At 37.2% G+C, this 12,932-nt stretch overlaps 1 protein-coding gene across 1 annotated transcript in view; it reads right to left on the minus strand.

The window, feature by feature from the left end:
* Positions 1-12,932, minus strand: part of Acbd6 (acyl-CoA binding domain containing 6) — a 41,163-nt gene that overhangs the window by 20,482 nt on the left and 7,749 nt on the right. Inside the window, exon 3 of the mRNA XM_055624395.1 lies at positions 10,359-10,455. Within this exon, the coding sequence (XP_055480370.1) occupies positions 10,359-10,455 (97 nt within the window). The remainder of the gene's footprint in view (positions 1-10,358; positions 10,456-12,932) is intronic.

Below are 12,932 nucleotides of genomic sequence, written 5' to 3' on the forward strand. Positions count from 1 at the left end.
AAAAAAAAAAAAAAAAAAAAAAAAAAAAAAAAAAAAAAAAAAAAGGAATCACACACAAGCTATTTGAGCAAAGAATATATAGTAAAAGTCATTCATCAAATTTATATTATACAATTCCATGAACTTCTGTATTATTATGTTTCTAAAATAAATGTGGAATAAAAAATTGCCATGTAATAGCCAGGCCTGGTGGTACACACCTTTAATCTCAGCACTCAGGCAGCAGAGGCAGAAGGATCTCTATGAGTTTGAGGGTAGCCTGGTCTGCAAAGTGAGTTCCAGGACAGCAGGGCTATACAGAGAAACCCTGTCTCAAAAATAGAAAAACAATACATAAAAAATATACATTATAAAAGTATGTAGGGCATGTGTCATTTTAGAAGAATGTTACCTTTCCTAAATTCACAACCCTCTTTTTATAAACCAAAAATGACAGAAGATTTAAAGTTTTACTAACATTTTTCAAATTTATTAAAATTTCAACTTAAGAAAAAACTGAAAAACTCCAGAATGTCAAGTTATGTATTATGTTTTCATAATTAAGTAGTCATTGTACTTGAAGAAATATTTACATGACAAGTGTCATCACTGAGATCAGAATCTAGTTCCAAAGCATCCTAATGTCACAATCCAGTGTAAACACTAGACATTTACTCCAAGCTAAACTTTCATGAGTTTGTAAAGGAAAGTCTGCTGCATTTAAAGATGGGATATGAGGCCTTACAGTCATTCACAACTTTTGCTTAAGCCATACCACTAAATTTATTTTAAATGAAGAATAAAGCTGTCCTTTATACAAACGTGGAAATACAGACTAACAAATTACTTCCTTTCCTCAACTGGCAAACAGGACAGGAAAACTCTGAAGCTTAGACAATTACATGCACAGAAGGATATGAAAACCCCCGACAGAGGGCTAAGTGTGTGCTTCTCGCCAGTTCCCAGTTCCCCGAAGCTAACTGAAAGACTAAACCCTTTACACAAGGGCACCAGAGGATTAAATTGGTAATACACAGAGAAGAGACAAAATAGCAAGAATTCTAAAAATTGTTTAGCCCTTTAAAAGGCAATAAGATACACTATTCTGCTCTGACACATCAGGCTTTTCTGTACCAGAAATTATCTTTATATAGACTAATAAATCTGATCCAAAATAAATTGATTTATGTTCCTAGTATAATAGCAGAATGTTATAATAAAGTATGCTATTAGAAAATGATTTTGTAGTAGAGATAATAATTTCTCTGCAACTTGTCATAATTTCTAACTAACTATTTCTGGTTACTTTCTAACTAATGTAAACTAAGAAATCATTTCCTAAACTAAGCAAAAATTATTCTTACATTATTTAGGGCTTTAACATCAGAATTCAGTTAGACTACTTAAATGTACAATTGTTTTACAGTCCTAATCTACTGCACATATAATGTGAAAAGTCCATTTTACAAAGAGTAATGAGTTGCACAGAATACTAGTTTTCTCCAAACTTTCCAATAAATGTAGGTTACCAGGAAATTTGTGTTGCTTAATTTTCTTAACTTACATGAACTACAAAACAAAACAAAGAATCTTATCTTCTAGTTTTTCATCTATTAAAAGACTATCACATTTTTGATAAAAAGATAATAAAATGTTTTTTATAAATTATCATCTTGATCATTCAAGTTTATTTTTACTTTTAATTACATCTTAAAATTTTAATTTCTAACAGTTACTTTGTGTCTATAAGAGAAATAAACACAGAAAACAAGCACAAGTATATGTTTGTCACAGAAAAGGGAGGGTAATGTTAACTATGAAACACTGCCCTCTCTAGGACAGTTTTTTAAATGAAACTGAATTAAATGAAATTAAAACTATTTAACACAATATAGTCCAGCCAACAAAGTTTGGATTTTCCTGCCAGTCTTGTTCCTAAAGCAAAATTATTCTACCCTATAAGACTTTGTTTTTGGTGCTGGGGAAGGAACCAGGGCTTCATGCATGCTAGGCAACTGCTTCACCACAGAGCTATACCTCTTTTTTTCACATTTGCCTTCTGTACCACACAGACACAACTGCCAGGTGAGTCCAGTTCAATTTAAGTTACTAATACATAGCTTTTGTTTCAGGTACTATGCATATGACAGAGCCTAAATTCTGATATGTTTACAGTACAACAGAAGAGAAAGACAATCTCAATTCCAAGTGGTAAGTACAACAGACGAACGGACCACAGAAAACAGTCACATTTTGCATTTCAGGAGGACTCAAGGCGAAAGGTGAATGTTCCTGCTGGTGAAAATGAACTGGACTGCATCTTGATGGCTAGAGAAGTCTAGCAAGGACTAATACGAAAAGAGCAAGATGTGGGGTATTAGGTATTTACTCTAAGCTAAGACTCAAACTAATTTGAGGTACAAACAAACAAATGACAAAAATAGATGCTGGGCTCTGCCCAGGACATCTAAGCAAACCTGCTGCAGCTTTAGTGTCCATTCCTAAAGCTCCCTACAAAAGATTCTGATGAGCAACTGCCTCCAAGAGCTAGGATGAAGACATCTGATTCAATGCCTGGGGTCTTGATGAATTACTTACAAATAAAGAACAAATAGATGATGCTGCCCGGACTAGAAGAACAGCAGTGGGCTTTGCAAAGGCTAGACAGCTACTAGGACAAAAGGGAGGAGACTATCAGTTCTCCCGTCTTCCTAGACACAAGTAAAATAAAATGGACCTACGAGTCACCAGACCAGTGAGGCAAAGAGAAATGACCTCATTAATGATAGTCTGAGTAAACGTCAATAGCTACGAAAATTTTGGTTTTGTTTTTGGTTTTTAAGAGAAAAGGAATAATTAGTGAGAACTAAGGTATCAACCACAGCATTGAAACCACACAGAAAGCCCTTGTAACTTCCAGAATAAAATTCTCATCATATTTCCTTTGAGCTTTGCACCATCTGGTGGTCACAGGAGGTTTTACTAGGGGTGACTAGAAGTACCAGATGAAGAATCGCAAAACTGCCAAAACTATCCAGATTTACCACTTATGGAACTGACAAATAAATGTTCAACTTACATCTTTTTATATGCTAGAAACTTTTTTAATCGGAAAGTATTTCTTCAGACACCAAAACTTACCAACCATTCTCTGGACCTCTGTTACTATTTGCAGATGCTCACTGGCCATGCTTCTTTGTAAAGTACACAACACGCTGTGATTGCTCCCCCATACCTCGCACTCCTCCCACCCCTGCTGACATCAGCACCTGAGTGTCACGGAGGCGGCTCTTGAGAATCACACATGCGGAGCCGTACTTCTAAAGAGCAAGGCTTGATGCATGAGTGTGTGCTGCCAGGGACTTTCTAGTTTCAATTTACACTCTCCTATACTTAGATTTTTGTTCTATATGTTTTATATCTGTACTAATTTTACTCAGGTATTGTTTGCTGGACAATGTAGAATATATCATTGTACAAGCTTACAATTGGAGCATGCTCACTGTAAAAATACTTCCCATTTCTTTCAGAGTAAAAGCCATAACCCTGACAATAAACTACCAGGTACCACTCCTTCATTCTCTAGTTCTCTTCTCTTCACTCCCTCCCACACTTAGCCCTGGCAGTCTGTAGAGCCCACAAGATATGACCCTGCCATATGTTGTGTTATCTACAGTCTATGGAATGTTCCTCTATATGTATGGCTCACTTTTTCCCTTCCTTAATGTTCAAGGTCACCTTCTTAGTGAGCTTTCCCTAAGCAGCATATTTAAATTATTCCTGCCTCCTGTATACACTATTTCTCCCCTGCTTTCTATCCATGGTACTGATCACCTTCTAAAACACTGTAACATCTACTTACTTCTTACTCATGCTTACCATAGCAGAAACTCCTCCGAGCAGACTGTTCAGCTGTGCTTACCAGCTGCTATATCCTGGTTCCCACGAACTGTAACATATGTCCAATAAAGTACAACTAATGCATAGGGTGACGATTAATAATTCTTTAACAGATGTTAAGGAAAAGAAAAAAAGTAGTTATTATATTTTATAGAATGGAGAAGTGTGATTCTAGAATCCAAAATAAAGCCAATTAAGGTCTAAAAAAACAATGTATTTGAGGATTATCAACAATAGAATTGCAAAATGAGGCCAATTAAAATCTTTTAAAAAATAGTCTTTATAGTTGATTCAACATAATAGCACTATTTTATGCATTAGGATAAAATTTAATTACATATCCAAAATATGTGTTACTGTATTTTAATCAGTGAAATCTGGAGAAGAGTTCAAATTTAACCACATTCTTAGTGAGTACTTGAGGCCTGTGTACAGAACTCAAAAGAAATAGCAGCCATCATACCATTCACTACACTACTGAACAACAATTCCTTCAAAAGAGCTAGGGAAAATGGCAAGTATTATTTAGGAATCTTTAAAAAAAAAAAAATCTAATCTTTTAATTTAGAAAACTTCTTCCAGAATTGTTAATATATTTACCAGGCTATTTAAAAAAATGTTCTGTTACATAATGAGATCTTGTCTTTAAAAGGGGGCCAAAGGGATAGAAAATCATCTTCAGTTAAAAGGGGCAACAGTGGTGCACACCTTTAGTCCCAGCACTAGGGAGGCAGAGCCAGGGAGATTTCTGAGTTCAAGGCCAGTCTGATCTACAGAGTGACTTCCAGGACAGCCAAAACTACACAGAGAAACTCTGTCTCCAAAAGCAAACCACCACCACCACCACCACCCCCAAAAAAAGAAAGAGAAAGAAAGAAAATCATCTTCACAGATATAAACTGAACTCATGTTGGATTAGGGTGGACTCATGTCATCACACAAGAAGGCAGATTAAGATAGAGAAACCTGAGCAAGACAACTAAGAGCAAGACAGAGGCAGATGAAGCAGATAGGCCACTATGATTTTGGCTGTCAACTTGACATACCTGGGAAGGAGAGCCCTCAACTGAGGATCTGCCTCCAACAGACTGGCTTGTGGGCATACCTGTGGGGTACTTTCTTGATTGCTAACAGAGAGAGGGGCCAGCCCACTACGAGTGGTACCATCCCTAGGCAAGTGGCCTGGGCTATACAACATACAAGAAAAGTAGCTCGGAAGGGAGCCAGTGAGCACCACTCCTTCATGGTCTCTGCTTCAGTTCCTGCCTCTAGATCCCAGCCTGGAGTTTCTGCTTTAACTTCCCCCAGTGACGGACTACAGCACATAAGTCCAACAAACCCTTTCTCCCCAAGTTACATCTGGTCACTGTTACTAGTTGCTGTTTTATCACAGCAATAGAGGAGCAAACAAGGACAGCCAACACAAGACACGGAACATCTGTAAGCCACCAGAAGATGAAGAAGAAAAAATTCTTCTCCACAGATGCTAACACCTCCTTTTAGACTTCTGTTCTCCCGACTATGAGAAAATAAATTTCTGTTGTTTTAAGTAGTATGTAGCACTTTGCTACAGCCGCCCTAAAAAACTAACAGAGTTGGAATATCTTGTGTCTGTAAGAAAAAAAAGCCCAAGGATTAGGGCATATGAAAAAGACACAGGAAATAGTTTGAAGATTCCTTTAGTAGACAAATTATTTCAGTGCATTATACTGCATGAATAAAGCAGAAATCTGTAAGTCTATATAAAAAAATACATGGATGTTGGGAAAGGCACTCTACCATGGATACTGAAAATCCCTATACATCCTTGTTCAATTGTTCAGGGCCTTACTGCTCTCATTTCTCAGGACTGTGTGACCAACAAGACACCTTTGGAAATGCAGTAACATCTCTCTAGCTCCTGACAAACAGCAGGTTTGCTGTAAGTTGTGAATTTCCATAACTCAGTGCTCTTTCTTTTCCTATTGCACAACCCACTACATATGCAGAAATCCAAATTAACATGACCTGTGCCATCCGTGGGATTCAGAAGATGCTGGAAATTAACAATATCTGTGTCACCCGTGGGACTCAAGAGATGCTGGAAATTGATGCAAACCAAATGAAAGCTCATGCAGTTTGCCAAGCCATCAGTAACAATCTTTGAGCTCTAAGACAGGTGTCAGAAGCCTTCTGCCAGTATTTAAGAAACAGAAACTGACTAACTTAGTTTGCAAACGGGGCAAAATCTCAGACCTTTAACACTTCTTAACACTTCTTTTCTTAATGGACAGATGGGTTGATGGTGGATGGACAGATGGATGAATGGAGAAATGAAAAGCTCCTTCTGTCTCAATTAGGGTTACTATTGCTATGATAAAACACCATGACCAAAGCAACTTGAGAGGAAAGAGTTTATTTAGCTTAAGCTTCCACATTATAGTTCATCATCAAAGGAAGTCAAGATAGAAACTCAACCAGGGCAGGAACCTGGATGCAGAGGCCATAAAGGGGTGCTGCTTCCTGGCTTGTTCCTCATGGTTTGCTCAGCCTCCTTTCTTATCGAACCCAGAACCACCATCCTAGGGATGACCCCACCCACAATGGGCTGGGTCTTCCCATATCAATCACTAAGAAATGCCCCCACATTGCCTGCAGCCCATCTCATGAAGGCATTTTCTCTATTCAGGTTCCCTCCTCTTTGATAACTCTAGCTTATGTCAACTTGACATAAAATTAGCCAGGATACTTGCACACAGTTGAATGCCAATAATAAACATAGAACATATAGTAGAGTTGGAAAATCATTAATGAATTTTAAAAACTAGTAGGTGAAATCCAGTTAATAAAAATGTATGTATATAGAGAATCTCAAAGTGTTCCTCACAAATTACTCACCAATCATAAAGAAATAGGAACTTCTCAGTAGAGAAGTCTGGCAGATACCACCATTACCCAAGTGATTAACATTGGCAGCACCAATACTAGAATAAGCAGAAATCATGTACTTGCTCATAAAATGCACTGAGGGCATACTTCTGTGTTATTCCTCCTAAAATGTGCAATCTGAAGCTAATTACAAGCAATCCAAAAAGAGAGACTTTCTTCAAAATAACTGGCTTATCATTTTCAAGATATATATGGAGACAGAAAGAAAGATAGCTGAATGTGTGTGTGTGTGTGTGTGTGTGTGTGTGTGTGTGTGTGTGTGTATCAGGCAAGAAAGAAAAAGAAAGCCCAAGAAATTGTTGCAAATTAGAGGATCCTAAAGAAATATGACAAGTGGATACAATGCACAGTTCTAAATCAGGTCACGGTAAAAATTTTAGCAAATAGCTGGAAAGGGAATTGCTAAAATAAATGAGAAATTTGAATACACACTACAAATTCCACAATGAAGATGGATCAATATTAAAACTTCTAATCTTTATAGAAGCTTCCTAAAATATATACATATGCATAAAAAAGTTAAAATTCCTGATTTTGATTATTATGAAAGGTAAGTTATTTGTTCTTAGGAAGTAAATACTCAAGTACTGAGGATAAATGAACATGGTATCTCCAAATAATTAAAAAATATATTTAGCTGGGCAGTGGTGACCCACACCTTTAATCTTAGCACTCAGAGGCTGAAGTTGGCCTGCCTGGTCCACAGGTCCAGTTCCAGGGTGACCAGGGCAACACAGAGAAACCATGTCTCAAAAAACAAATTATATTTATAGATGTGTGTATAAATGTATAAATAGAATGATAAAACAAATATAACAGGTAAATCTAATAGAGGCTATATAGAAAGAAGCTCCTTCTACTATTGAAAAATTTTAATTGTCAATATTAAAACCTAACTTCCCCCTGCTAAAAATGCATAAAGACAAAAGAATTACTTTTATACCACCTCCTGATCAATACCTTGGTGGGGTAAAACACAAATGAAAAACACAGGCAAAGGGTGACATTAAGTTACCATATAGCTTTAAGAAAAATAACTGTTTGAATTGTTGTAACTTCATATAGTCATATATACAGGTTTGGTTTGGTTTTGATTCTATGTGTGTGTATGAATGTGCATGTGTGTGTTTCAAAGAGCAGGTGTAGTAAGGTTGAGTCATTTAAGCATAGGTCTAATTTCTAATGTCATTGCCTGTTACTAACCATAGGCAAGTTAGTGAACCTCTCTATGTCTGAATTTCCTAACTTTTAAAATACAGGCAATAATAATTTCTAAGTTTTAAGATTTTTGTGGCAATTTTAAAGGATAATATATATAAACCTAGACTTAGCCTACATACGCATGTTCATTTTACTTCTTAGAAACAAATTTAGCAAATTTTTGTTTTGTTTTGTTTTTTTTGGTGCTGGGACTTGAACCCAAACATTCAGAATTGCTAAGCGAGTGATCTAGCTCTGAGCTCATCTCTAGGCATGTAAAAATCACTCTTTTTATCCTAAATAGCTAATGTCAAATCTGAAGGTCAAAGCTCTCCTGATATTGAGATTATGGTATTATGCCTCTTACCAATTCAAAAAGCAAAGGGAAAAAAAAACAAAAAACAACTGAAATGTAGACAAGGCACAGAAGTATACACTCACAGGTGCTGTGAAATGCAGCTCCTCCTTACAAGATGGCAGCTTTTTGTTGTTCTGTGCCTCTGTTTTGTTTTGACTTTTGGAGACAAGGCTTCGACTTGGCAGTCCTGGAATTGTAGACCAGGCTGAGATCTACCTGCCTCTCTGCCTCTGCCTGGCTGGCTTTACAAGACTGCAATGCTAACTTTGTTTTTGGTTGTTTGGTTTTTTGAGACAAGGTTTCTCTGTGTAGCCCTGGCTGTCTTGGAATTTGCTCTATAGAACAGGCTGGCCTCAAACTTAGAAAGATAGGCTTGTTTCTGCCTTCCAAGTGCTGGGATTAAAAGTGATCATAATGACCCAACCTCTAGCTACGTACCTTTTCACCATTCTTATGTTTTTTGTTTTCAATATTTTAAATGGGGATGGTGGGACAGCTCCGCAGTTAAGAACACGGATAGCTCTCCTTAGGACCTGGCTTCCGCGGATACATGGCAGCTTACAACCCCCAGTAATTCTACCTCCAGGAGGGTCAAAAGCCCTTGTCTGCTTTCTGTGGGTACCAGGAATGTACATGTGCATGTACTTGTACATACATGCAAGTACACACACACATTAAAATAAAACAATCTGAAAACCTTTATTTCAAGGGCATCAGGATGGATTAGAGGGTAAAGGCGCATGTCTCCAAGTCTAACTACCTGAGTTCATGAGACTCAGAGGAAGAAAATTGATTCCCCTTGCAAGTTGTCTTTTAATTTCCAAATGCACGTGGGGCAAGCACACACACACACACACAATAATATAATTTTTAAATGGCTTTAAAAACATTTCAAAATAAAGTAACAACATATCTGTACTGAATTCTTTCTAAGCATTCTCCATAAGTATCCTAGAAGGCAGGGCCCACATACGTGAATATTATCTCTAACATCCCTAGCATCTACAGTCATTTTTTTCTCTCATGCAATTCTCTAGAATTTATACACTATTTTTTATATTACTGAACACAAATTTTAATATGTTTTATCATCCCTATCATGCTTTAAACTACATAATGGCAGAAATGTCATATTTATCTTGTATATCTATCAAGTATCTCAAACTTACTAGGAAATGTTCATTAAAATATCAAAGAAGAGCTAGAGAGTTGGCTCAATGGCTCATGTCACCTCTCTGCACCCACATGGTGGCTCAACTAGACCACAATTTCTAAGAAAACTGTCATCCTCTCATGCCTCCAAGGGCACTGCACACACGTGGGACACATACCTGTATGTAGGCAAAACACACATTCCTATAAGGTAAATAAAACTATTTTTCCTTGAGACAGGGTTTCTCTGTGTAGCCCTTGCTGTCTTAGAACTCACTCTGTAGACCAGGCTGGCCTGGAACTCAGAGATCCGCCTGCATCTGCCTCCTGAGTGTATGTTTCTGTGTTTGTTGGGTGGGTATGTGCAGAGGCCCAAGAAAGCCAGAGGATTTGGACCCCTTAAAGTTGCAGCTGCAGGTGGTTTTGAGCCACCTGATGTGGACGATGGGAACTGAACGCTGGTCCTCTGGAAGAACAGTGGGTGCTCTTAACCACTGAGCCTTCTCTCCAGCCCCTCAAAAATTTTAAATTAAAAGCAGTTTTCTTTTTCCCCACGATGATAATCTCCAAATAAACTCCAAATTCTGACATAAATTCAGTTCTTAAAAGATTAAACTACACTTCTAAAAACTCTTTACTACTCAGAGAAGGTCTCTGTATCAGTTGCTGGTTACATTAATATTTAAGTAGTCATTTTTCACAGAAAAATAGTACAGTTACCTTACAGTCATTTGATGAAATAAAGCTTAAGACAAGTTACTTAAAGCAAAACTCCGTTAGACGTTTGTTTGGGAGAAAGGCAAGTTTTCAGAAAGTATAATGTACCATTAGTAAGTCTTACCTGAGGATTCCACCCTGGATCTAGGTTTTTAACTGCCGCGATATATTCCTGCATTGCTTGTTTAGGGCTTGAGTCACCAAGGGCTTTCCATGCTTCCCTACAGCACAGAAGAGACAAAATGGCCTTCATTAGTGATGCAAATAACACAAACAGCATGTTCTTTAAAACATATCTTGCAGCGTAGCTCAGGCTCATCTTAAAACTCATATCATATCTAGCTAGTATATTTATTATTAATATTTTATATAGACATATGTATTTCATTGGTCTGAGACCATAAAGATAACAAACTATACAAAGGAAAAGCACTCCAATTATACTTTTACAGTGACAAACAAGTATAAAACTTTTTACACTACCTCAGGAGCCTTTGGGGAATTTCTTTCTTTCCCTAACTGGCCTCTCTCATGAAATTTTAGAACATAGATATCTTGCTTACCTGTTGAATTTTGTAATACTACAAACTATGGTAACCGACAAATTTAATTACGTCTCCCTAAATCCAGTGTTTACTCCTACTGAGGCCATATCATTTACAGACCTGTGGAGTACTTCCCATCTTATAAATTCACTGTTCAGGTTCCCTGGACAGTCTGCTTCGTTTATCCTAGCCAATTCTTTCCCCTTTAACCAGATTTTTCTACCCTCAAATCTATATAAAGAGAGCTCAGTCCTGTTCTTCACTACTTTCCTGCTCTTAGGAAGAAAGCAAGCTCGTTCTGAGGTTTTTAAATATTTTACTGACTTTTGTGACAGTTACTTATACATAAAATAATGCCTCACCCCTAAATAAATGTTTATATCAAGCTTAGGAATCATATCAACTCTATAACTGAGAGACAATCTATTTAGACTCCCTTGACTGTCACAACAGTGTCCTGTGTAACTGTCTTTTCCCAGACCAGAAGCCACTCAGGACTCACACACAGCACTGAGTTCATTTATCTTCCTCTTTATCTTCTATGATGTTGACATTATTGAAGAGTCAAAAGCAATTATTTTACAAAATACCACTCAATTTGGACTTGTCTAATTGTTTTCTCACCTAAATGGTGTTCTTGTCAAAATGATTAATCATGATTAAAATTAGATTAAAATATTTCGGTAAGAGTAATATATGTAAGTGGCATGTTCCTTAGAATGGGTTGCAGTAGGGACACATGATGTCAGTCTGTCCCATAACTAATGTACCGATGACTTGGTAATGACAGTATCTGATGTTTTCTGCTTTACTAATTAATAAGAGTGCCTATGAAGTATAAACTTTGGGGGCAGAAAAATATATAAACTTTTTAATAATCATTTTTTAAAGGAGAACAAAGGGAATGCATAAGGAAAAATAAAAGTGAAGTGATAAAATTTCACAAAAGAAGCCAGGCAGTGGTTGTTCACGCCTTTAATCCCAGCACTTGGCAGAGGTAGGTGGATCTCTGTGGGTTAGAGGCCAGCTTAGTCTACACAGTGAGTTCAAGTACAGCCAGGGCTACAGAGATGCTGTGTCAAAACAAACAAGCAAATAAATAAATAAATTCACAAAACAAAAAAGCTCACAGTAAAGGTTACATTTGACAATTTCTAGAATAGTAATAAGCCCAGAGGATGTCCCACATTTTAAAAACAGAATGCCATCTGATTTAAAGAGTGTGGTCAGTGGCCTAAGTGACTAACGTCCAGGTTCAAGCTGCATCCCGCCTCACAGATGAATGCTGGCACTTAGGACTATTGTCCAGGGCCCCACATTTTGTAGAGGGCAGTGATAGAATACATGGTCAAATCCATACTTTAGCCTGCTGTCGCTTTACAACTTCATTCTTTTTTTTTTTTTTAATAAAGCTCCATCCGGGACTGGATGGTTCAGTGGTTAGGAGCACTTGGTGGTTTACAGAAGACCGAGATTCATTTCCCAGCACCCACGCGGCAGCTGACAACCATCTGTAACTTCAGTTCCAGGGGATCCAAACCCCTCTTCTGATCTCCCTGGGAATCAGGTACATCTGTACATATATACATACTGGCAAAACATCCATACACATAAAATAAGTAAATAAATCTGGAAACAAAGAAATAACAACAAACAACAAAACTCTGAGAGACCTTTAATATAAGAAGTAATTAGCATAAATACAGGAAGGTGCTCGTAATAATAAGTTATAGGCTGACCTGAAGCCTATAACTTAGCCTATAACTTAGCCTATGACTTAGGCTTCAGCGGACTGTTATGAAAGGCAGCTCCAACTGTGTGTTTGAAGTCATGCTCAAATGCTTAAGTCTGGTATCAGAATCTTAGAAATGCTGAAATGTAGGCCAGTCCTAACCCTGATTACAAAGCAATAAATAACTCTACCCTCAACACAAGTCTTACCATCAGAGCTAATGCTCAAGATTCTGTAACTATTCTTTAACAGTTTTTCCCCCTTCGGCTTAAGCCAGGTAAGAAAAAATAATATGAGAGAATCTTTGAATTACAGGTGAAAAATGTCTAGTTTTGAATTTTCTTTTTCCTCCACAGTTCATGTGTGTGTGTGTGTATATATATATATATATATATATATATATATATATATATATATATAT

This window comes from Psammomys obesus, unplaced genomic scaffold (assembly GCF_907164565.1).
Source record: "Psammomys obesus unplaced genomic scaffold, mPsaObe1.curated_primary_1811, whole genome shotgun sequence".
Classification (NCBI taxonomy): domain Eukaryota; kingdom Metazoa; phylum Chordata; class Mammalia; order Rodentia; family Muridae; genus Psammomys; species Psammomys obesus.